This window comes from Pan paniscus, chromosome 6, assembly GCF_029289425.2.
Source record: "Pan paniscus chromosome 6, NHGRI_mPanPan1-v2.0_pri, whole genome shotgun sequence".
Taxonomy (NCBI): Eukaryota; Metazoa; Chordata; class Mammalia; order Primates; family Hominidae; genus Pan; species Pan paniscus.
This window is the reverse complement of record NC_073255.2, coordinates 164,569,461-164,596,702: the sequence shown is the minus strand read 5'-3', so window position 1 is coordinate 164,596,702 and position 27,242 is coordinate 164,569,461. Positions and strand designations below refer to the sequence as shown.

Genomic DNA, 27,242 nt, shown 5'->3' with positions numbered 1-27,242 from the left:
CAAAATGCTCAACTGCTGAAACTCTTTGAATGCCAACATAATACTCAAAAGAAATACTCATGGGAACATTTCAGATTTCAGATTTTCCTACTAGGGATCCTCATCTAGTGAGCACATTCAAATACTCCAAAATCCAAAATCCGAATCACTTCTGGTCCCAACCACTTTAGACAGGGGATACTAAACCTGTAGAGATCTCAACAATGTGAGCCATAACCCCCCTATACATACCATACCACTTCTTTGAGACAGAGTCTCATTCTTATCGCCCAGGCTGGAGTGCAATGTTGTGATCTCGGCTCCCTGCAACCTCTGCCTCCCAGGTTCAAGCGATTCTCCTGTCTCAGCCTCCCAAGTAGCTAGGATTACAGGTGCCCGCCACCACACCCAGCTAATTTTCGTATTTTCAGTAGAGACAGCGTTTCGCCATGTTGGCCAGGCTGGTCTCAAACTCCTGACCTCAGGTGATCCACCTGCCTTGGCCTCCCAAAGTGCTGGGATTACAAGCATGAGCCACCATGCCCTGCCACCATACCACTTCTTGAGAACAAACAAGACTAGGTTGACAGTACTCAGACTTCACGCACAGTAGACAGAACAGCTGGGGAGAACCCTCATTTTTCTGATTTCCTGCCAACCCTGAACTGGCAGCATCATCCTCCTCAAGGTCAGGGTGTGGTATATTTCTTTAGCAACACAGTGATTTTAATTATCTACTGGTCACTTATGCTCTTATATTTTAAATACATATAATTGCTTTACATACACTTACTTGGGGGTGACTGTTTTTATCACAATAGGGGGCAATTTAATAATCTGTAATGTAATTGTGCAAATACTCACAAGTGCACTGTAGAAGTACCCGACAGAGCAGCTTATCGGCCAAAACAAGTAAATACTGCAGGCTGCATGCATGAAGCTGCCACGGGAGCCTTTGTGTTCCCATAAAACATCTCACTGGTTCCCAGCCAGGGCAACAGAAAAGAGCAGTGGTCCCCAGGAGAAGATGTACCTATCCACTCTACCCTTTATTTCAGAAGCAGCAAGTTCAGCTGTTTGGGGGGATGGGCATTCTGGCAACAAAACACAAAGGGCCTGGATCACAGCCTGCTTCTAAATAACACAAATAGATAAGGAATTAGGTGATTAGAGAGTGTACTGCCAGCAGGACTAAATATCAGCCCCTCTGGGAACATGTATCTGTGGTACAAACCGCATACATTGTACGACAGCACAACTTACCTAAGAGCTACCTCTGATCTGAACAGACCGTTTAATGCTTTGTACTTCAAGGCAAATTTTCATTTTAAGAACAAAGATATAATCATAAAAATTAGAAATAACTGATATATCCAAAAATAGGTGAAAGCTGGTTAAATTATGACACGTCCACATTAACAACTGCATAGCCATTAAAAATCATGTTTCAGGAAATTATTTAAAGGCCAGAAGAAATTCTCAGTTATAAAACATGAACAGAGAAGCTAGTGAGAAGGCCCTTGCGATTATTAACAGTTGTGATGTTGCCTCTGGGCAGTTAAATTTAAGTAATTTGTATTTTCTTCTTTAAATTTTCCCAAATTTATAAAGTGATTATGTCACATTTATAATCAGGAAAATTTCTAGGGTAGAGAAGATGAAAGCAGAAACGCAAGCCATCTATCTATTGGGGTTAATGTGTGAAAATAATGAATGAAAATTAAATTGACAATGAACTATTTAGAAGCAGGTACTCTCAGGGCTCAGAAACTGTACAAAAATGACTAGTATTGAGACTCTATTAAAAAGGGAGAATTCAGTCTCTTCAAAGAGTTGGCCTCACTCTTTTAAACCATGAGATCATTGCCAGGAAAACTTCAGAAAGGAGACAAGACAATTTAAAAGATACAGGTCAGGCTGGGCACGGTGGCCCACACCTGTAATCCCAGCATTTTGGGAGGCCGGGGCGGGTGGGGGATCACCTGAGGTCAGGAGTTTGAGACCAGCCTGGTCAACACAGTGAAACCCCATCTCTACTAAAAATACAAAAATTAGCCAGGCATAGTGGCACATGCCTGTAATCCCAGCTAGTTGGGAGGCTGAGGCACAAGAATCACTTGAACCCGGGAGGTGGAAGTTGCAGTGAGTCAAGATCGTGCCACTGCACTCCAGCCTGGGCAAGAGAGTGAGACTCTGTCTCCAAAAAACAACAACAACAACAAAAAAAAACAGGTCACCCTTTAGAAAAGTTACAGTCTCTTTTTTTTTAATTAAAGGTATATTTTTCTTTTTTATAGAGATGGGGGTCTCACTATGTTGCCAGGGCTGGCCTGGAACTCCTAGCCTGAAGCAATCCTCCTCTCTCGGCCTCCCAAAGTGCTAGGATTACAGGCATGAGCCACCATGCCCAGCCCTAGAGCCTCTCTTGATATAAATTATGGTGCCTCCAAAAGTGGTTGTAGGAAATATTTTCATTTGTAAAAATATGTTAAAATAAGAAAGCATGTGTTACAGTAACAAAGACAGCCAGTTACAGCTTCTGGTAGATAGTGGAAATCCTGAAAAACAGGAGCTTAGGAAGAAGTCCACTCAATACTAAGGAGAAGACCACCAACCCACCCAACCAACCTCCAGGTCCAGGTGGCACTTTTGGAGGCAATTCGAATCCTGGTTCCTCCACTTACCAGAGAAGGAACCCTGAGCAAGTTGTCATTATTCTCCCAAGGACGGGGTAGAGGAGTCAACAAAATAGTGCATGCCCAGCACCTCACGCTCTACCTGGGCCAGGCACATACTCAGGGTCACCTCAGTTTTCCTCAGTATCCAGCAACCTCCTTTACTCAGACTCTGTAAATAATAAGCAAACTTCCTCCACAAAAAGAACGCCCTCGGCCCATCAAAATATTCTGGTCTGTTTGGCAGCTGGAAATTGCATCATAAATTAATAAACCCAACACTGACTTAAATCACATCTGTGCATTTATTTAGCATAAATCAGATAATTAGTCTAACAGACAGCATTTCTCATCCTGTAATGCTCAGAGCTGAGTCCTGAAAAGAACTCGGCAGAAGACTACTGTAAGGCCTCAGTACAAGGACAAGATTTCCTCCATCAGTCCTAACACAGATCGTCCGCTAACACTAAACCTGCACACTGTGTTAGGGTGCCAGTCACAGTTCAGAAGGTGCTTGAGGATTTTGCTGTGCTGTATCCTGAACCGCCATCAAGCTCCTACGTTCTCTCTATGTACCATAAAGCACCTGTATTTTCTTCCAACCATTTGAGGGCTGCCTGCACACGCCGGAGGCAAGCACGTTCTTTAACCTGCATCCTTTTCTCTGCCTTACCGAGTTCAGCTAATATAATTGCACATGAGGTGTGACCCCAGATCTAACAAGGCACCACTTCATAAACCTTTTCTCTTTTTATCATGAAGTAAAATTCAACCTGAAACTGTAAATAGCAGGCCCCACCTAAACATCAGCTCAAATAGTATGTTATAAACCCTAAGAAACTCTACTATTCCCTAGAGAACTCTGTTCTCTGAAGCAGATAAATTTCTTCAGGCAGAACTCTTATATCTCCTTTCACTGGAATCCTCAGGAGATGTTCTAAGCTAAGAGGGACATGTCTGCTTAGCATCTGGCTCTGAGACCTGGAGTGGGGAATCTCACACAGGAAATTGCAGAGATATTACCGCACTAAAGTCTGGCTCAGAAAAGAAAAATTGCATTGTCAGAGACCAAAATCCTGGAGATAGAGCTTTAGTAAGCCCGCACTCTTCCATTGCTAAGAGCAACAATCTAGAACGGTGGTTCTCAAGCTGAAGTGCAATAGAGATACCTGGCAACTGTGAAAAATGAACATTCCGATCAGAGATTTTAACGCAAGTAGCTTATGAACTACATCTTAAGAAAAACTGATCTGGCCTCTACTCTAGGGGAAAAGCTCAACTAGATTTCACCATGAGAGTCAACAGGGCATGCACCTGTGCCTCTCAGCTAGGGCTTAGAGGGAGGGGAGGGAGAGAAACCATGAAAAGAAGGGCAGTGGCAGTCAGTGGCAGGCCCCAAATACACAGTGTGACTCTGCTGTGCAATCAAAATATATGGCATCAACAGAAATCCACTTAATCTTTGTCCTCAGAGCAGTCCTGTGCAAACCCAGAAGGCTTGGAGCTCGTTTGTAGCAAATGAGAAGCAATAATGTTGGGCATCCATATTTGCAGTGAATCTATCTAACAGTTAACAATCAAATAATTTGCCCTTGTAAAACTTTGCATCAGGGGATACCTTAGAACCATATATATGGACATAATTTCCCTAGCAGGGAAGGGGACCTAGGTAAAAGACAGATGTACCAAAGTCAAACTGCAGCCAGAAATAACAAAGAGTCCCTACTCCTCAGCTTCAGAACTCTTCAAAAATTACTTTAGGAACATCATGATCACTGAAAGATATACAAAGCATGGGGATGGGAGAGTCAAAACTGCTTCCTTAGATTTTACATCTTCCCAGTCCTCTACTGCATTAAGATCAGTAACCTCAAATACTGTGAGGGACTTTCCATCCCTCAATTATCCATGGCAGTAGGTTACAATTAGGCAGAAAATAGAGTCAATGTGGACTTAAGGTAAAGGGAGAAAAGGGGAAATAAAACTAACCTCTTCTTTCCTCACTCCCTTACATTAATCCTGACCAACACCAAGACAGTAATAATGAAGACCAAGCTAGGGGGAGGGAAGAGAGAGAGAGAAAGTTAAAGATGGATGTGAAAAAGGGAATGAGAAAGAAGCTGAAAAAAGTATCTTGAACCACAGCTGTCTAAAGCCTGATTCCTTCCATAGGCATCAAGGAAGTAAATCTTACAGTCTCTAAACAACTGGAGTTTTGAAACCTCCCACCACTACCAAAGTTGAAACCTGACATTACAAACAAGCCAGAATGAGGAACACTGTGCCATACCATGAGCATGCAGCATCCACTCGTTTCTGTGATCAGTGAGGTGTCTTCTTGAAATCAATACCTACAAACTACAGATTTAGAGATTTTACCAATTAAGATATAAATTTACTTAACTTCTTCTAGGAGCAGAAGAATATTGGTCTTGCTTAAACTGTACAAATGTAGTTTTCTAGAATATAAAATTGTATTTAATAAGCAGCTTAAATGTGGTTGCTCAAGAAAACTAGAATACAGTTTCGTTGTTGTCCATGTTTTAAAAAGTGACTCAGGTTAAAGATGCCACTCTTTCTGGCTGAACCCAAAGCCAGACAGCTAAAGGGCAGCAGTCAACTTCAACAATGCTAAGCATTCATTTGCAGGCTCATGCAGCATCCAAAGCATAGCACAGAGGATTTTTGAACAACACAAGACAAGGACATATAAGAACAGCAACATACTCCTTTGTAAGGTCTGCAGGAACAACTAATAGAACGACCAAATTGTGTTGGTCAGAAATGACCTCATCATTCAAACCCAAGTTTACAAATTCCCTCTGCACTCCAAGAGGGAGGGTAGCAGGTAGAAATGGAAGGAACCACAGTGTGGCATGGGGAAGGTAATTCAAAGAAATCCAGATGACAACTAAAGTAGCAGGAGCACATACCTATACTCTTACCATTCAGATACTTCCAGAAATACTGGCAAGTCAAAACGCAAAAGCAAACAAAGAAACAAACAAAACTTTTGAGAACCATCAGGCGAGGAAGACAATGTGCTTGGCCAAAAGGGCCGAAGTCTCCAGATCCACCATCTCTGGGGTGGGCACAAAGGCAAGGAGACAGCGTGTTCCCACCGGAGCACACTCCACTGTTTTCCTAGATAAAGAGACAAGAGAGAGATATTCAACACCATTAGCTTCTGCCCTGAGAATGCACTTCTTGCTGGGTGATGGGGGTGAGAGATGAAAGGCTGTAGGATTTTATCACACTGAGTTTCCAGTTTGTCAGGTTCCGTCTACGGTATCAGGTACTCTGGGACTAATTTGTATCTTTTAGGATTGAGACACATCTCTCCAGCAGAGCCCCAGTGACGGTTCTCTACCTGCTAGATTTTATGGATATCTAATAATAACAACAATGGGTCCAAAAGCTGTTATTAACTGGCTTCTCACTGGAGGAGCTTCTGTTTTCCTGAACTCTGACAGTGCTGAGGCTATGCACCTCCGGAAGAAGGGTAACTTGGCAGGCAAACAGGAGTGTCTAGGCTGAAAGAACCAGTCAGTCCTCTGAGGGAAGACTGGGAGGAGTGAGGGAAGGAAGGTAAAGCCAAAAAGCTTTAGGAGAGTGAAGAGGCAGGCAGCCACGGGGCAATCTGCGAAGGAAGGACAGAGCCTGGCTCAAGCAGCTGCGAGGAACCCTGCATGTTTTCCTGAGGAAAACGTTGAGCCGGCTACGTTGAAAGGAACAGCTAAGGGCTGGGCTAGCTTCTTTCCCCTTTATAAGAAATAGAAATAAATAAAATAAGCTGCTTTGAGCGATGTCAAGTCTCCCTCCTCTTAAAGTACAAACTGGCCTAATAATCCTGGATGTCCCAATGGCCAAAACCAGCATATGGAACTGTCTGCCAATTCTCCTGTGCAGAACACAGTGCACTCGCTCACAGCAGCTGCTGTATGAAGTAGAGGAAAGGGGGTCCAACCAGAATCGGGCGGGCAGTGCCCCCACCCATGGCGACCATGCCTCAGGCCAGAAAGAGCCTAAGGGAGATGGGAGGCTGGAAGGGGAGCCCTGGCTACGCAGCTCCTCCCAGACCTCCACCTACCGCTTCCGCATGCCAGTCGTTCTAAAACAAGCCTCTCCAGCTGGAGAAGCAGATGCTGCTAAAGGCAGCTCCATACGAATATGAATGTGGCTTTCTCCTAATTGTGGCCCACCTTACAAAAGACAACAGCATGTGAAAAAAGTCCAGCGTTCCCAGTAGTGATGAGGAACATGTCCTAGGAAAGGCAGAGTGGTAGAATCAGAAAGCCAAGTGTCAGCATATTCTGCCCATCCCTATATCCCCAAATTATGAATAATGAGTAAAGGCCCCCAATGAGGATGCAATGAGACACTATCTAACACCTGAGTATCAACTATGTGCTAGACATTTAGTTAGCAACAGATCTGAAGAAATGACAAATCTACATGACCCAGAAAAATCAAACTGAGTAGAGAAGGAGAAAAAAATGCAGAAAACAATGAAAAAGTATTTTACAGCAGAACTACAGGCGTCCATCATGTGGGCTATCCAGAACCAGCAGGACAGCAGAGGTAAGCAGATTCTGAGACCAATGTCTGAACACACATAAAGGGGATATTTCTGCTTATCCACACTAATTGCCCAATAAAGTGAAACAAGGATGAAGGCTATTACATCAAGTGGCTTCTAGCAGAGAAATGAAAAGGCAAGGAACACAAAGTCTCCAGAATGTCTTCACAGCTAAACTGAATAGAGACCCTACTGTGAAACAGCAATACTCCTTGGTGGCCACCAATACACTACTAAACCAGGCAAAGGCATTTGCCAAAAACAGACGGATATCAGAGTAGATGGTGAGACTAAGAGCTGTCCAATGTCAGGCTGGGCGCGGTGGCTCACACCTGTAATCCCAGCACTTTGGGAGGCCGGGGCGGGTGGATCACCTGAGGTCGGAGTTTGAGACCAGCCTAACCAACATGGAGAAACACCATCTCTACTAAAAATACAAAATTAGCTGGATGTGGTGGCACATGCCTGTAATCCCAGCTACTCGGGAGGCTGAGACAGGAGAATCGCTTGAAGGCAGAGGCAGAGGCAGAGGCTGTGGTGACCCGAGATCGCCACATTGCACTACAGCCTGGGCAACAAGAGCGAGACTTCGTCTCAAATAAATAAATAAATAAAGAGCTGTCCAATGTGAACAGCCCATAAATTGACCGTAGATTTTCAGAGGAAGGCTAAAATGAAAAGTGACATCAAAAATATGCCTAAGCAATTGGCCTGTCATTTGGTAGGGAAATCATTTGTGTCCTTCAGCTTCCCATTCCAGTCTCGGTTATGAAAAGCTTTTTTCTAGAACAGTGACAGAAATGATGCTGCTTCATCCATAATCCATCATCCAGTCTAAAGTCTACCTGGTGACCGACCACAACACACACACATACTTGTCAGGATTAGAGATATGGATCCTAAAATTATAAACACCTTATTCATAAAAATAATTTCCCAGACCTACAGTGCCTAAAGTACACAAGGAACTTAAATGTTTGGTTTCTGAATTGCACAAAATTTTCCCAGTACAAAGCTAATTAGCCCACCAAGGAATGAAACCTACAGCCCGGCCTGCAAAAATGCGAAGCACTGGATGACTGCACTAAACTTGCCTTGAATATAAATGTTATGTTAAAAAAAAAAAAAAAGTAATTTATCTAAACACAGTGTAGGTAGCTCTGCAATCAGTATCTCATAAATAAAAGAGAAAGATGAAGGGAGAGATCTCTAATTGATTTTAAAATTAGTTCCAAGCAAAGAAATAATCTGACAACCAACAAGGTCGACAACAGTAAAATATATATATACCCCTCAGTAAAAACTGCAACTATAAACTTCAATGAATCAAGATACCTGAACTACTATGAAAGGAAGATATTCAGAAAAGCCTGAATCAGAGTAGAGGTGCTGAAAGAAAGTCAATTGGGGACCAATCTTCAAAAGCACTTAAAATCCTGAAATTAACCCCTCTGGTGGACTGAACTCAATCTTCACTGTGCTAATGGAATACACATTATGAGGAAAACCACCACACAGAGAGAGGCAGGGCGAGTCAACCCAATGGCAGCAACTAGATTAAAACTGGGAGTGTAGAAGAAGAAGTGCCTACAGAAAACAGCCATGTGTGACCTAGCCAGCAAAACAAGCAATCCAATTAGGAAGCAGTAAAAAACAGGAGTGTAAAACCTCCCTCCGGAGATAGTTAGATACCAGCACATTGGCTCAAGTCAAGATGGCTGTCAGAGCAGTCAAGGGGGTTAGCCATGGATTGGGAGGTGGTAAAAGTGATGCCCACTCACAAGCAATATATGGAATTAGGTCTATGCCTCAGCAGATATTCTGATTCAAACATTTATTAAATGTTTATTTATTCACAGCACTCTGTAAGATTCTCAAAGAAGGGATATGAAGCTGGGAAGACCCTGCCATTCCTGGCCTTGGTAGAGGTGAGACTTCACAATGGAAAGTAGAGATGTACACAAATAAACAGTGCACGATGCTACAGAGAAGGGAAAGATGGTGTGTATGGAAGTCTCTGGCCTAAAGGGGCCTTCAAGAACTAGGTCAAGGAAGAGGGTTACCTCAGCACAGCAAGTACAGTAAATGTTCACAGGGCAGTGAATATGATGGTGCTGACAACTCTGGAAGCAACACAGAATTACTGCAGCTCACGAGACTGAGAAGAGACAAGAAATGTGAACACACCAGCACTAGAAAGATTTAGATAAATTGAAAATGTAGAACTGTGTGATAGTGATGATTAAAGGAAGAGAGAGATATGGATTGATAGAAGTAAATGCACCCAGTTCAGGGATAAACCACCAAGACTAGGAGATTGTTAAAATCCCAAAAAATTATGTGAAGGAGATAAGCAAGATCCTGGGAAAGGGAATATATAACTAAAGGAAATGAAAGAAAATATAATTTGTAATGGGGAGAAGAAAGGAAATCAAAGGGCAACAAGACAGGCACATGCTGTCCTCCAGTTTAAAATTCACTTAGAGAGATCAGTGAAATGTGCACTTCAGCAAAGTCTGCTATCTACCCAGATACCAAATGTCTTGACCTCATCAGAAGGAGGCAGGCTTGTACCCCTATTCCATGACCTCTACTGCTGAGGAATAGGTCACAGGGATGTTTTAAGTGTTGGTACCCAGATATTAATCTTAAAAATCAGGACATATATATCCTGGAATCTTAAATAGATGAGCTAAGACCCACCCACAGTCTTCTAATAGTAATTTTTTTCAGTCTTCTAACAAAGAAGATTTCAAGTGTTCTTCTCAAAAATGCCCAGATCAAACAAATTTGAAACTCGTACAGAATGCCTCCGCCAGCCTCTAACATATTCCGCATCTTTTGATCACATTGCTGCAGTCCCAAAATCTCTCCATTGGAGACTGGTGAAATGCTATATCCATTTCAAAGAGCTTTTGCTTTTCTCCAAGGTCCTTAATGCCAAGCTGGAGTCCCTCTCTAATTTGCTATTTGCCTTATGCTCCCAGTAACAAGCAGGAGATCACAGTGAGTGGGTTTACTGGCCTGCTCCAATTTCACTTAGGGTCTCTAACCCCACAGCTTTCTGTTGGCACGTGTCTCAGAGTCGGCAAAGTCGGCTTCAGGGTCCAGAGGGACCAGTCATTTTGCCTTTAGAAATCTAAACTGGAGGGAATAGGTTGAAAATCGCTTTTAATGGCAAAGCACCCCGGGGCCCCTTACAATGAATGGAGTTATCAGTGCCTTACATGACCCTGCCTCTGACAAAAAGCCCTTAAGAATCCCAAGGCATCACTAATAATGCACCTATCTCAGCTCCTCTCTCCCACCTGCCTGCCCTGGAGAGCCAGGCGGGCCAGGTCTGGGAGATGAACTCCCCAAACAAAGGCAACAAGGACACTGGGGGCTTCAGCATATGGCAGCTTTAACAAAACTGATCCTTTAGCACCCGGGTCTGAATATTTGGAGGCCCTGGTGTGAACAAACCTTTATGTGGTAAATAAATTCACAGGGAGGACACTAAAAGACAGGGTGATGGAAATGAATAGAGGCTGGTAGCAGGGGGTGACTACCAGCTGAGGGAAAGACTCCACCTTTGGGTTTCCACACTTCCTTCCCAAAATACTAAGTGGGAGCGCTGGCAGTGGGGGCTGTCAGAGACAGAGAAACAGATACAAAGAGAGGGAATGGGAGAGACAGACAGCTAAGAAAAGGAATCTGAGAAAAAGGCCCAGCAACCTAAAGCAAATTTTATACACCTGGGGATTGGGTAAATTATGTACCTGTTTTCAAGGTAAATTTCAGCTCTGTATCCCTTAGTCAACTACAATAGCACCGCAAGAACAGACTTCAGGGAGAATAAGTCAGCCCCTTCATCGGATGCCTGGGGGCTGTTTCCTTTGTCATTAACACTCCAAGTGTAACACAAAGCCCACAGCAGCCCTGGGCAATAGAGCACTAGGCTTTCCAGTTTCAGATCAAAGCCAAGCACTCTCTAGGAAGTCCTGAGATCGCAAAATGTGTTATCTCCTTTAAGGCAGCAGCTCAGAAAACCCACAGCCTTTCTCCAAGATTTAGCACATTCCTTTATAGCAAACAACTGGATAAAACAAACTATACCTTTAGAGAAACCCTGATACATGGCCAGGTTCACAAGAGCATCACACGTCAGCTTTCTTAACTGGCTCTCAGCCTGAAAGAGTTAACGTCTCCTAAGGGTTGACACTGGATTAATCCAGAAGCAGGGTGCCACAGAAACACCGTCAACATCAGACAAATCCAGCTAGAATCCTAGAGAGGGAAATATTGCACATCCCTCCTTTTAACTCTCGCATAACACTATCTAGGAACAAACCAAGCTCCAACCAAAATCCAGAAGTGGCTACCCATGAATTTCCGGGTAATATTGGAAAGCCTAGGATGAAAACAGTTCCTTTGATCACAGTGTTTGTCCAAGTACTTCCTCTGGCTCCAATTAGAAAGTAACCAAATTAAGGGAGCAGAAATATGGTTAGCCATAGGCAAAAAGCTCATCTTCCAGTATAATTTAAGAGAAATGAACTTGTCTCTGTGTACAAAACAGAAAAAAACAATTTGCCCTACTACCCTCCAAATGTAGAGTTGTCTCGGAGGAAGAAAATATTAAAAGAACCTCCCCCATGCTTCCTTGAAGGGAAAGTCCCATTGAGTCCTCATCTGGGAGCTAGCAGTGGAGGCCCGCCCTAGAACAGGAATGTCTGCCCCATCTGCCTGTCCTTGAGGAAGCCCATGCCACAGACTTTCCCTCTTCTCCTACTCATCTAGTTCCTTATTCTGCACCCTCTCCTGCTTTGTTCTTTGGTTTGGAAAAGGCTCTGGTACCGTAAGTTATCAGGTTATCCTTTCCATGCCAAAGCCATTGACCCCCAGGCAGAGTCCTGTAATTAGAGAGAAGGAAATGTCCTTAGTGTTTCTTTCAAGGCCCTCCACCGTCCATCCATCACAGACCTTCATCTCTTAACATTCCTCAAGCACTCCATGTTTCCGCAACTACAAAACCACTCCTCAATTCCCAAAAAATGCCCTTGATGTTTTCCTTGGAGATTCTACCAGCCTGTTCTAACTAGGGCAGGCCCATATTTTTACGCATGCTGTGCCTTGCAGAAGGAAGGGTACCTGGCAAAGCGGACAAAGGGAGAACAGGAGCTAAAATTTAGCTTCCATTCTGCTTGCCAAGCCATGGCCCCTGGCATGATGCTGACAGGAAGAAGCAGTACCCTTCTCTAAATTTGCACAAAGATGCCATATGAGCTAACAGAGGTCCTGGCCCCAACATCTATGCCATGAATACTCAACTGGGCTCCACTTGTGACTGTTAACAGCTGGTACGTAGTAAATGAAACCAGAAACCTAAGACTCCGAGAGGATGCCTGTTGCTCAGTCTTTAAACACATACAGTTACAGTCACACTAGGATGCCCAGGTGATGTTTCTTACCACACCCATATTGTAAATCTCTGGTAACTTTAACATAAGCATACAGCAGGATCTTGTATTCTTTATAAGAGCTCTGGGGAATTCCTTTTTCTTCTTCTTTTTCTTTTTTCTTTTAGTAATCTCAGGCCAAGGAAAGGGGCAGGGGTTGGCGTGGGGGGATTTCTTTAAGTCGAAAGGCAAGTATAAAGAAAGACTGCTGGAGCAGCATCCACAGTTCTCACTCATCAGCCTGAAAGAGTTAACGTCTCCTAAGACGTTAACTCTTCATCATGCCATTTTCCAGGTCTTTGGTCAACTGAAACTTACCAAAAGAAAATCCAGAGTTCCTTGCTAAAGTAAGTTTTTACCAGGCATAATATTCTCTCTATATGCAAACTGCTTCATATCTTGTAAATTCAAACAACCAAAACAAGAGTATTTTAATCCAAACATGCCACTCACCAATTCAAAATTCTTCAAGACAAAACCTAAAATGCATGGCATATAAGCCTTAAACAAGTGGCCCCTGTCTAACTCCCAGGCCCATTTCTTAACACTCCCCTGAAATTTATCCTCTATTCCAGTCATACAAAATCACTTGCAGTTCATCATATGCCCCATTTTCTCTCTCCCTTCCTGAGTATCCTAAGATGTTCACAGGACATGTTTGATCTGGCCTTGCCTGTGGTTTCATACCACACAGGTGTCATACCACTCATGCACCGTCCACAGGAGCCATCCATTCTCTAGTCCCCAAAACTCATTCTTGTCATTGCTGCTCTCCAGCTCAGAAACTGTCTTCTCCCACTTTTTATCTAGCTAATTCCTAATATCTCTTCAGGCCTTAAATGTCACTTCCTCAAAGTAGCCTTCCCAAACTATGCACTCTCCTAAACTCTAAGCTTTTCTTTCATAGCACTTAACGTAAATGAAATTACTTGTGTATTTCCCCTACTAGACTCTAAAGTTCCATGAGGCAGAGAAGGGACATCTGTTTATTCCCTGCTACACCCCCAACACAGTATCTGGCACAAAATAAGTATCTGTAAATAAGTATCAACAATGACTACCTGTTCATGCAAATTTCTAAAGCTGTGCTATCCATAATGGTAGCCACTAGCCTCATGTGCCTATTGAGTCCTTGAAATATGCTATGATGAATTAAAATGTAGTGCCAATGTACAATACATACCACGTTTCAAATATCCAGTTTTAAAAAGGGGAAGAACGTCTCATTTATTTTTCATATTCATTAAATGTTGAAATGATATAATAATTTGGATATAAGTCAAATTTTAAAATTACAATTAATGTTTCTTTTTAGTTTTTTAACGTAGTTATATGATAATTTAAAATAACAAATAGAGCTCACATGTGTGGCTCACATTTATATATCTGTTGGACAGCGCTGGCCTAGAGAGCCATTCCTCCTGTTGACTCACTTCTCATCCTTGACACTCACAAGGTACAGCAGCTGACCTGGGAAGATCACCCAGACCACCCACCAAAACCGGCTACTCTTCAGCGTACCTTCTACCACTATATTCAAGGTTCATTATATTAACTTATTTCTTACGTGGCCCTTCAGTAAACTCTTCCAAAGGACTTTAACAGACAAATAATGGAAATCATTCCTCCATCTTCCTCACAAGCCATATGTTGTAGATTATTGCAGCTAAGCCTTACTTAGAACTGTCTTAAAATGGAGTAAGATCTCAGGAGTGAACAGGAAGAAAAAGAAAGAATAAAGAAAAAAGAAGAAAAAAAAGAGGTAACACGCCTTGTAAGAGACAAGAAATTCTATAATCAGGATTCTGCCTAAACTAGGAAATACTCCAATTCCAACAATTTCCTGTCAGCCAGTAGGCTAAGGGAAATGCATCGTTTACCCACTGATGAGTTCCAAAGGATACTGGGAAAACTAAAAATACTCAGTAGTAGGTTAGTGCTTACTTCAGAAAACCTGCTATCATCCTACCTAAGCTATAACACCCCCATCCCCCTAAAAACTGCTTAAAATTCAGCTATATAGTCTACATTAACATAATGCACTGGCTGATGATACAGGCACAAAAATTAACGTTCAAGAATTTCAAAGTTGTGGTTGCTGTGGGAACCTTAATTCCAACTGTACGGCACAGATGCAGAATTGTGGACTACTCCCAATACTGATAAAATTGGAGATGTGTATTTACTCTGTGCAATGAGGCAGAGCTACAGTTACTGAGAGAACCTTATTTTGGCATTTCTAGGCTTTCATACATTTAAATTCTCAACCTTACCATAATACTGTTTGCTGCATTAAACTGCCTCCTCTAAGGGAAAAAAAGAGAAAGAACTGATTGGCCAGACATTCAAATCACCCATCCTGTACGTGGTTTTTATGTATGATCTGATTCAAAAGACAATCATATTTTTATTTTACTCTTACGGGCTGTCTATAAACTCTCACACAAATGAAAACAATGCTGAATTTCAACTTGTGAATGCACCAAGATATGTATATGTGCAAAACATCAGAATAGCAAATTTCACACCTTTAGAACCACTGCACCCAACTTATCTACCTTTTTTTAGTTATCCCTTTATACAAAAGGGATTTTTTTTTATCCCATCCTTTTTGTATAAAGGCATAAATTAAAAAAAGGTAGATAAGTTGGGTGCAGTGGCTCACACCTATAGTCCTAGCTACTCAGGAGGCTGAGACAGAAGGACTGTTTGAGCCCAGGAGTTTGAAGTTGCAGGGCGCAATGATCACACCTGTGAATAGCCACTGCACTCCAGTGTGGGCAACATAACAAGACCCTGTTTCTTAAAAAAAAAAAAAAAAAAAAAAGCAGGCAGTAGATAGTACACACAGCAGTAACTTCAATCCACAATAGTTAATTACTGAAAACTGTCCAAATGTTTGCCTTTGGCGCTGGCTCTCACTGAGGAACTAGTTCTATAACTAGTTAACATAATCACACAGTTTAGTTATCAGAGGACAAAAACAGAAGCGGGAAAGACGTCTGTAAAAATATGACATAACCAAATCCCCAAAAACTTTCAACCTTAATCCCTATTCCCAATTCTCATAACTCTTATGGCTACATAACTGTCATGACTACAAAAAAAAATCAGTCTATCTGCACATGTAATACCAGCTCTTGTTAGAGTTTTCATACAAAGCATTTCTCAAAAATGATATACCTGAGTCATACACCAACCTATCTGACAAAAGATCCAAAAAATAGCAAACAGTTTAACTACTAATTATAGTTACTACCTGCAGAAAATAAGTAGGTGACCCCAGTGAATATATATACCAAGATTCATTTCTTCCTAGAGCAAAAACATAAAGAACTATCAAATCAAAATGACCAGCAGAAACGGGTCCTATTACAATGTACACGAGATACAGACCTTCTCCTCTCCTTATTCACAGAAAAATAAGATCTTGTTAATTAAACTCATCCACCATCTCACATATCCCAACCCTCACTGCACTCAAGCCCCCTGGGGAGAAGTGCCAACAGTGCCCACGTGAAATTCGGCAGAGCAGTGGGTGTGGGCCACAAGACACTGAGACCTGCCCAATAGTAGTCAGGCTATAAATATTAGAAAATAATACTGTGGAGATTTAAAATACTTGTCCCTTTGCATTCCCACATATATGTATTATATATGTCATATATTAATCAATTCTCCAACTTCTTCCTTTTGGTTTATGCAAAGAGGCGCGGCTGCTTCCCTATTCTCACCTGGGTGTTCTCCCCCTCCAGCCTCGGTGGTCGGATGCTGGACAGGTGAATCGTCTTGTAATCGCCTGAGTTCAGCTTCACAACAATGGCATCAGCATTCAGAACCTGCATCACCTGTGAGCAAAAAGGAACATGCTTAAACCTGCTTCTATGGCCCCCATCACATGTCCAAGAGCAAGGCCCACCACCCTCAAAGGTAGAAAGTGAGATCAATAGCCATTTGTGGGAAAAACAGTATCATCCTTCATGGTGCAACAATGTCAGAGAAAACTATGCTATAATTATCAGTTCCCAGAGACCTTATTATGATTTCTCAATGAGACAAAATCTGTATCATTCATAAAGATGGTCAATCTTTTTTTATTTTTGCCCTGACAAAGATTTGTGGTTCACTACAAAGCTTAAGAACTGGAAATCCTGTCTCTACATGTAATTGAAGATTTTCCTTGAAACAGCTTCTAAACTAAAATCAAAATCTCAATGTGAATCTAGAAAAAGAGGCAAGGGTTGGATTTGAAGAAGATACCAGCACTAGATGAGAAAGAACCAAAATAGGATGCCCCAATAGAGAGCAGAAAAATCAAAGGCAAGTGAAGGGCAAAAAGAATTGTCATCTCAGCATGGGAAAGGAGATGCTCAGCTGTTAATCTCACAGGCAGAAACATGAAATTACTGAGATATTACCTCAGATACTCTGAAAGCCACCTTTTCAGAGCACTACTACTACGGACATCTTTGTTTTGGAACCCAAGATCAGTGACACAGAACCCCACACTCAGAAGAAAAAGAACTAGTCTGGGATAAATTACAAGGGTATGTAGTCAAAGGACAAAAGCATAAATACTCCTCTGTGAAGGTTATTAGAACATTCTACGATGTGTGCAGAATAAAACTCCATTCAAACTGGGATCTTACCACATCAGTGTTGTAACTAGAACGCATAATACAGCCAGCAGTCTACAATTTGCCCAATTATATTCAATGCCTTTTTTTTTCTTTGAAGCAACACTTTATTACAAGGTAGCCGCAGACTACAAAACACTATCACCATCTACTTCATCTGCAGAATCAAAATCGAACTCTTCTAGGCTTCAATCGGGCCTCTTTAAGAGCTACCAGACTGAACAAACTTACAGGGTCAGCTGCCACACAGCAAGGGCAGACTGGCAAAATTTCCCTCCTCTTTCATGCGTGAAACAAAAGGAGCTAGACTCTTTTTTGCCATCATGGATGTAACACTGATAAGTATCTTAAAGGAGGCCTCTCTAACTATTTCTTGAAAGGCCTTAGATCTTCTAGCACAGAATGTATTCATTTACTTGCAGCTTCCTCCAAAAACAGCAATTCTCTACCTTTTCCAAAGAACCAACCAGCCACACACCGGAAACACAAAGAACCAACCAACCACACACCAAAGAGTAAGGAATGCCTTAAGAAACAATCTGAAGAAGGATATAAAACATAAACAAGTGAGAAATTATATATAACAGAAAACAGCAGGAGTTAAGTGCCGTCAAACAGAATGAATGAAAAAACAAAGATGACAGCTGGAATCAATCTGTAAGTCCATAGACGGTTTACTATGGCTGGTGGATGGGAAGATATCCCTGGGTTTTACCACTGTAAGCAACGAAAGCAGTGTAGAGAAGAACAGCCCAGCAATCAGAAAAGTAATGAAAGTTCTAAGAAAGAACTGAGTAGATCAGAAAGAGAAATTTTTAATTTTATACTCTACTTAAAATTAACTTACAACCCTGAAAACAGCAAAACGACAAGTTCAAATAACCATAACCATTCTCCTATAACCTTTTTGACAGATCTGAGAATCATAGGCTAAACACTAAAACCCAGAGAGCCAGAACCCAAAATTCATCTTGCCAGAAAAACATGAAGATTAATGGTAATCAAAGGCAGGATGAGTGATCACACCAGGACCAAGGTCAGGGCTAGCTACCCCAACCCAAACAGCCCCTTAATGCCAGCCCAATCACAAAAACACATTCATGAGTTTAGAACTTAAAAACTGTCTAGACAGTATAACCAAAAATACAGATTCAGTCACTGAAAGAAAAAATAGAGTACATCTTATTCCCATTACCATCTAAACACACTAATGCCAAGTAAAAATGTACACAGTAATGGAATTCCAGTAGTGGGTTGGACAATTGACCAAAAAGAAAGACCCCAGCTAATGATTTCCTGGTCCTTCAAAATCCCACATTTGGATGAAGGGAAAGATATTATAAAATGGATGACAGAATATTTCAGGGGGGCAGTTTCCATGACATCTGCTATTGTGGTATCCTAATTTCAAGCTAAAGAAAAGAAAAAAAATTCCAATAAGCCATACTAAGCAAAATAGCTACTATAGCAAATCAATACCACTCCTCCTCCAAACAGATACCCAAAGGATAGAGGGTAACTGTCAGATGATGTATCAAAGGCACATACATCACAGGATTTCCCAAATCTTAATACTGGACAGATCTACACCTTCTCTCAAACCAAAACAAATTCTTATTGTGAATTCCCAAAAACATAAGGAAATTCCTATAATCAAGACACGAGAAATATCTAGACGTTTTCTGCTCCCTAGTCATGCTTAGAGAGTAATAAAACCAAAGAAAGTATCATAGTGCTCACACCTTTACCTGCTGATTACAGAACATGAAGATCTAAGGATGTCCTGTAACAAGTTACTGGAATTAGGCACCCCTTGTAATATGTTAGCAGCAACGGCAGCAATGAATTCTTAGAGCTGTAAATTTTAGGCCCCAGCAGCAGACTCTCTCTGCTGCTCAGCATCTCCCTGATTAGAAACCTCCTCTTCAGGAACTGTGCACTCTGCCACTGCCAGCTAAGCAAGGTTTAGCTTGCTGGTGAAGAAAGGAAGGGTGAGTGCATGCGTGCGTGTCCGCGTGTGTGTATAAGTGGGGTTTATAGTTTTTTATTCCTCTGTAAATTGTGTCATTACTGTCCAGAGAACAAGCAGCTCCTGAGCAGAGACATGGAATCGGCAATAAAATACTGGTTATAGCCACGTACTGTGCAGTAAGTGAGATGCAGAGTGGATTACTGTCTGAAGCCAGCTCATCAGCACCATTATGGACCACATTTTAACAGTGATATTTCTTCTGGTGCTTTTCATCAGGATAACTGAAGTATGCCCACACTGCCCACTTTCTCTGCTAGCTACAGATCTCTAATCAAGCCAACCCCATGCACGCTCACACCCCACACACCAAGAGATGACCTAAGGCATAGGAGCAAAAGTCTACATGGAAAAAGTCATTAGCTGGACTCAAATACATGCACTAAATCCAATTCCCTCCCCATTTCTTGAAGCCCAATCATAAAAGGAAAAAATGGTTTAATGATAACAAGGTGTAGGCTAAGGGCTGCCATGAGTCAAGAAAACTAGAGTTCCGTTAGGGGAACATCCATGCCTATCTTCAGCCTCTGTCACACTCTCTCATCTGTACAGCCCATCCACAGCGCTCACTGGGTGCAACGGGCTGCTGTTATTCAGATTCTGAAAACCCTGAAGCACACAGAAAACAAACAAAAAAGCCTCCTTTTTGTTCAACAGCTTCCTGAGCTGTGGACATAACCACCAATAGCCCCAATGCTGCCAAAATTTCCAGTACCAGATAGAAACAAAAGGATTCTCAGCCCAAAAGGGCCTTCTACAAGCATGACCAGAGACTGTGGTTTGATGAAGTCACTGAGAATGACACACAGATACCCATTCTCCTCTCTGAAATCATGACATCTGGCTGTTTTTCCCACTCCCTAAGGTTGTATGCTATGTCTCTTCTCCCCAGTCCCCTAGAAGAGTACAGCTGCCACCCTTGTCCTCAACAAAAACAAACCACAACAATATCCTGATGCAGGCACTTTCAGGCACCTAAGCACAACCAAACCAGATACTCTTAAGATGTACTTACATGGAAATCAGGCATCAGACAACTTTCAACAGAGGGACGTCCTACACACTACCTGACCAGTACTTCAAGATTGTCAAAGTCATCCAAAACAAAAAAAAGTCTGAGACACTGGCATATCCAAAAGGAACCTAAGGAGATATGACAACTAAATGCAATGTGGTATCCTGGAACAGAAATAAAGTATAAATAAATGAATACCTGAATAAAATATAAACTTTAGTTAATAAAAATGTATCTATATTGATATACTAACTATAACAAAAATACAGTACTCCCGTAAAATATTAATGACAGAGGAAACTGGGCTGAGGGTGGATGAGTAATATAAGAACTCTGTGCTACCTGCTTAATTTTTCTGTAAATCTAAAGAGTGACCTAAAAAATGAAGTCTCTAATCATTTAATTTTTAAAGCCAGGTTAATATTCTTTCAATCTCTTCTAACTGAATCACTTTCTTTTTCTTATCAGCACACTGGTTTACTAGTATAAGCTGCAAACCAAGTCTTGATCCCTTTTTGGTTCAGCAGAGCCCACCTTTCTAGTGAGACAATCTCCAGAACTTCCTTTCCAACTGAAAGTCAAATGGCAAAAGGCAAGGAAGTGGCAGGTATTTTTTGATTCTCTCCATATTATCACATAGGAATATACTGGAGAAATCCAGATAATGCAAAAAATATTCAGCTGCATCCTTGCTTAAAAACCATGCCAGAGAGCCACTTCCATTTAACATAGTACTGACAGTCTTAGCCAAAGAAGTTCAGCAAGAAAAAGAAACAAAACGCATCTAAATTGGAAGGAAAGAAATAAAATTATCACTGTTCCCAGATGACGTATAGGTAAAAAACTCTAATAATTCCACAAAAACTGTTAGAATAAATGAATTCATGAAGTAGCAGGATATAAAGCCAACACACAGAATCAGCTGCATTTCTATAAATAATAAACAATCCAAAAAAAAAAAAAAACCTAAGAAAATAGTTCCTTTTCCAGTATCATCAAAAAAGAACAAAATACTTAGGAATTAACTCAACCAAGGAAGTGAAAAACTTGTACAAAGAAAACTACAAAACACTGTTGAAAGAAATTAGAGACATAAATAAATGGAAACACGTCCCATGATCATGGACTGGAAGACAATACTGTCAAGATGTCAATACTACCCAAAAGCGATTTACAGATGTAACGCAACCCTTATCAAAATCCCAATTATGATTTTTATGGAAACAGAACAGCTCACCCTAAAATTCATATGGAATCTCAAGAGACCCTGAATAGCCAAAACAATCCAGAAAAAGGACAAAGCAGGAAAACTCACACTTCCTGATTTCAAAGCTTACTACAAAGCTACAGTAATCAATACCACATGGTACTGGCATAAAATCAGACATACAAACCAATGAAACAGAATGAAGTCCAGAAATAAACCCTTGCATATACAGTCAAATGATTTTTGAGATGGGTGCAAAGACCATTCAATGAGGAAATGACAGTCTTCAACAAATGGTCCTAAGAAAACTAGATATCCTCATGCAAAAAAACAAAGTTGAACCCTTATGTAACACCAAAACTAAAAACAAACTCAAAATGGATTCATTACTTAAATATAAGACCTATAAAACTACAAAACTCTTAGCAGAAAACACAGGGCAGAAACTTTGCAACATTGGATTTGGCAATGATTTCTCAAATATGATACCAAAGGAACAGGCAACAATAGTACAAATACAAATTAGATTTCATGAAAATTTTGTGTAACAAAGTAAAAGGCAACTGACAAAATAGGAGAAAATATTTGCCAATCATATACCCAACAAAGGATTAATATCCAGAATATATAGAGAACTCCTAAAACTCAACAACAAAAAAACAAAAACCTCAATTAAAAAACAGGCAAAGAGGCTTACAAGTGGGAGCTAAGCACTGGGTACACATGGACTAAAGACAGGAACAATAGACACTGGGGACTCCTAGAGCTGGGGGAGAGTAAGGGAGGGGGCCAGGGCTGAAAAACTTCCTATTGGGTACTATGCTCATGACCTGGGTGACTAGATCATTCCTACTCCAAACAATATACCCATGTAACAAACCTGCATATGTACCCCCGAATCTAAAAGAAAAGTTGAAATTTCTTTTTCAAATGCGCAAAGGACTTGAATAGACATTTCTCCAAAGAAGATATGCAAATGCACAGGAAAAGATGCTCAACATTACTAATCATTAGGGAAATACAAATGAAAACCACAATGAGACATCACCTCACACCCATTAGGGCGGCCACTATAAAAAAAAAAAACAAAACCAAAAAAAACCCAGAAAATAACAAATGTTGGTGAGGATGTACAGAAAGTAGAACCCTCGTGCACCGATGTAAAATGGTACAATATAGTAATTCCCTCAACAACTTAAAAATACAATTACCATATAATCCAGCAATTCCATTTTTGGGTACAAACTCAAAATAATTGAAAACAGGGTCTCAAAGAGATATTTGTATAACCATGTTGATAGCAGCATTGTTCATAACAGTTAAAATGTAGAAGCAACCCAAGTGTGTCCCCATGGACACATGAACAGGTTGTAAGCAAAATGTATACACATACAATGGAATATTATTTACCTTTAAAAAGGAAGAAAATTCTGACTCATCCAACAACATGGATGAACCCTGAGGACACTATGCTAAATGAAATAAGACAGTCACAAAGACACAGACTGTCTGATTTCACTTATATGAATTACTTAGAGTAGTCAAAATCACAGAAGCAAAAAGTAGAATTGTGGTTGCCAGGGCCTGGAAGAGGGGAAACAGAGGGATGTAGAGTTATTGCTTAATGAGTATAGTTTCAGTTTTATAAAATGAAGAGTTGTAGAGATATGTGGTGGTGATAGCTACATAGCAATATGAATATAAATACCACTGAACTGTACACTTAAAAATCATTAAGATACTACATATTATGTTATGAATTTTGTCATTATAAACAATTTGAGGAAAAAATTCTCAGAGACATGATAATGAACTCCATCTAGAGCTATGACTGGAAGCACAGCAAAAAACTATCAGGGTAAATAAAACCAAATACATTTTAAAATCTACTGTACCCATGGACAGTTTATATCCTGATCTCCAAAACTGGACTTGGCCACCAATGCCAGTTAACCACTTACTGCTCCCAGACAAAGCCCTAGCAGGTAAGCTCCTTGAAGGCAGGAACCACTTCTAGTTATTTTACATCTTTTCAAAGCACCTAGTTCAGGGCTCTGCTTAATCTATATATAGGTACAGAGGACCAAGCAAGAAGCCTCTAACCAGGCAGAGTGGTAAGGAGACACCTCTTGAGGACATGATTCCACTCCATCCCTCCCCCACCCCCCACAACAATGTTATTCAGGTCTGTGAAATCTGCAATGCCCAAGGATCCAGCAGCAGGAACAGGGAAGCCAAGCCACGTGCTCAGGGGACCATATGGCTACAAACAGCACAGATCAGCTAAAACGCCACAGGGAAGGCAGGGAGGGAACTGGCAGGCCACGACAGGCACAAAAGTCTCGGGCAAGCTCAGCTAATCGCTGTGAAGTGAACATGCTTCTCTGCTAACCTGGAAAGACAAGGAGAGCCCTTCCTTTGCATTTCATTCCTCAAGAAGTAAAACTGCTTAAGCAGACAAAGGGAACCAGTCTCTCAATAGGCCACATGTATAAGAGAATACTTTGTCAAGTTTCACATTTCTCAGGCTTAAGCCTCTTGGCACTCTGACCTACAGCTTTGCCTCAGTTCCAGAAATCAACTGTAGAGCCCCAGAGGCATCCAGTTAGAGGCCATAGGTTACCCTTTGCAGGCTTTTGAGGCTTTTAGCGGGGCCCTGTACAATTAATTCCTAAAAAACAGGGTGATTGTTGAAGAGAGAATCACTATTTGTTAAGGCTTCACAATCACATGATCTTGAAAGCAGAATCACTCAGGGAAGACTTGCAGGACTTTCAGACTATGTGAAGGTCCCAGGTACCTTAGAACTTTTTTAGGATTCCCTGAAAAAAGCTGTTTGCCACTAACAGATATTTTAAATCAGGTAAAATGATACAGAACTGCTGTTGAGTTCCAGGTTATGAAAAGTAATGCATGTATTTTTTTCATTTTTAACTTAAAGTTGCTATCCAGTGTTCTACAAGAAAGGCTGGCAAACTATGGCCCAAGGGCCATCCAGCCCACTTCATATTGTTATAAAGTTTTCCTGGAATATTGCCACAACCATTCACTTACACACTGTCCATGTCTGTTCTCCTGCTACCATGGCAGGGTTCAGTAGTTGCAACAGAGACCACATGGCCACCAAGCCTAAAATATTTACAATGTGGGCCTTTAAGAAAAAGCTGTCCAATCCCTGTTTTACAACATATTAGAAAATGAACACACTTAGTGGTATATACTGGTTAACATTTCTAAATACATGTTTGGCAAATGTGAGCCAAATCATTTCTAAGGAAATAACTGCCAATTACTTGGAGATTTATTCCACTTTCTAAATAATGAAAAAAATTCTCAACTACATGAATATAAACCTATTAGAGACTGGTCAAAAATATTATGTTGCAGCCTACAATGAAATATTACACATCAATTAAACAAGTAAGCTCTTTATTTTGGGTCCCTCTCTAAACACCTCTAGATAAAAGGGATCTGTAAAACGTATCTATACATAAGCCCAAAAGGAAGAAGATAATGAGAGAGAACACTGCAACAAAACTCTGGAAGCTGGAAAGCAGATGGATGAGTAGTAACTTACTCCACTGACTCACAAAAGCTAAATCCTGAGACAGTGGCGAGAAAACACAATAGGCAATCTGATTTATACCGCAGTCCCACTCTCCCTAATCTGCCAAGACTCAGAAACTGTCAAATCAAGCATCTCAATTGGGAATGAAAATGGGACCAAAAACGATGGATGGTTTCAAATCTTTGTAAGAAGCAGATGGATTTCAAGATGTATACCCTGGCCAGGCATGGTGGGTCACACCTGTAATCCCTGCAACTTTGGGAGGCCAAGGTGGGAGGATCACTTGAGCCCAGGAGTTCAAGACCAGCCTGGGCAACATAGGGAGACCTCATCTCTACAAAAAATTTAAAAATTAGCCAGGTGTGTTAGCGTGCACCTGTAGTCCCAGCTATTCGGGAGGCTGAGGCACGAGGATCGCTTAAGCCCATGAGCTTGAAGCTGCAGTGAGCTGTGATGGCACCACTGCACTCCAGCCTGGGTGACAGAGCAAGACCCTGTCTCAGAAACAAACAAGCAAATATGTATACCCTAAATCCCACACTAGGGTCATTGCTTCTAAACTCAGTGTTTTAATATCTTATTCTCAAATAAGACAGAAAACCAAGACTCAGCAAATATCTGAGGAAAGCCTCTAATATGAAAAATAAGGGACCAAAATAACCCAAGAAGGGGAGAGGAGAGGCTTGAAGAACATAGTGAGTGCACAGTAAAAATGAAACTAAAAAAAAAAAAAAAATCAATTTCGCAGAAAGCTAAGAGATGATTTTTATCTCTGAAGTCAGTATAAAACTTTATTTTTTAAAATAGTAAAAGAGAAACATGCAGAGAACAAAAAAAGTTCTTAAAAAATAAAACAGTATCATGTCAATAAAACTACTGAAAGGTAACTATAAAGAAATCTAAAAAGAACAGAAGATGAGATAGAAAATAGGAGAAAAAAATTGGAAGATGAGCCCACAAAATCCAACAACCAAATAATAGGAGTTCTAGAAAAAAGAGAACAAAGATTCTAGATGGAAACCAACAAAAGAGTTGGGAGAAAAAGTCTCAGAACAAAACAACTAAACATTGAGGCATAATATGCTCAAATATAGATAAACAAAGTGCATCGCTATGAAATGTTGGAACATTAGGATCAAAAAGAATTTGCTAAAACCTTTCAGAAAGAAAAAAATATATAAGGATAAGAAATCAGGATGGTTTCAGATCCATAAAAAAATAAGAAATCAAAAAAGTTTCTGATAACTACTGACAGTGGAGTGATACTGATAGATACAATTCTAATGGAAAATGACTTCTAAAATAAAATTCTATATCCAGCTAAAATATCAAGTGTATGTAGAGAATGGACATGAAAGGTCTCAGAAAATTTACCTCCCAAGCATTCTTTGCCACGAAGTTAGAGAATGTATGCCACTAAAACAAAGTTGCAAATTATAAAGAGGAAGCTGTGAGATCCAGCAATCCTAGCTCCAATCCAAGAGTAAGGCAAAGAAATCCCTCAGGACAATGGTGAAGAAATCCAAAGATGACAGCTCTAAAACAGGCAAAAAGAGAAACCAGTCCAGATTGATGCAGGTTGCAAAGCTCCAAGATACTGTTAGCAGACTGAATGAATCTCCTCTTGAGAGGAGATTTAGACAGAGTTTGGAGGCTGAATTAAAATAAGTATGCAAAAAAATGTAAATTTTAAAAATTATTAACTCCAGGGAAAACAAAAAAATTTTGCAGGAAACTAGAAGTAGCCATAATATGCTATATAGCACAGTGGTGATTATCACTTAAAATAAATACTGAATATTAACTAACTTATGACATAATCATATTGGAAGAACTGGGTAAGAGCACTGTGCGCCCACTTGAGTATGTGTGCTTATGTGAAAAAACTAAGCCCTCCTCTTCCATGGTATGAAGGAAAGGAGTTGCCCTTAAACTGAAAAATTAAGAAATAGCCATGTAAATGTTTTATTCAGAGATGAATTAGCCAAGAGTTGAAAGTGACTGCCTCAAGGAAGAGTGAAATTGAACTGGTACATTCTTTAGTAAGCCTATAAAAAATTTTTAAATTTTCTGTATTAAAAATAAAAATGTGCAAACTTAAAAATTACATAC

General features: G+C 40.7%; 1 protein-coding gene across 1 annotated transcript in view; it reads right to left on the bottom strand.

Annotated features, from left to right (window-relative positions):
* Positions 1–27,242, bottom strand: part of SND1 (staphylococcal nuclease and tudor domain containing 1) — a 436,722-nt gene that overhangs the window by 350,980 nt on the left and 58,500 nt on the right. The window contains exon 10 of the mRNA XM_003806046.5: positions 16,409–16,522. Within this exon, the coding sequence (XP_003806094.1) occupies positions 16,409–16,522 (114 nt within the window). The remainder of the gene's footprint in view (positions 1–16,408; positions 16,523–27,242) is intronic.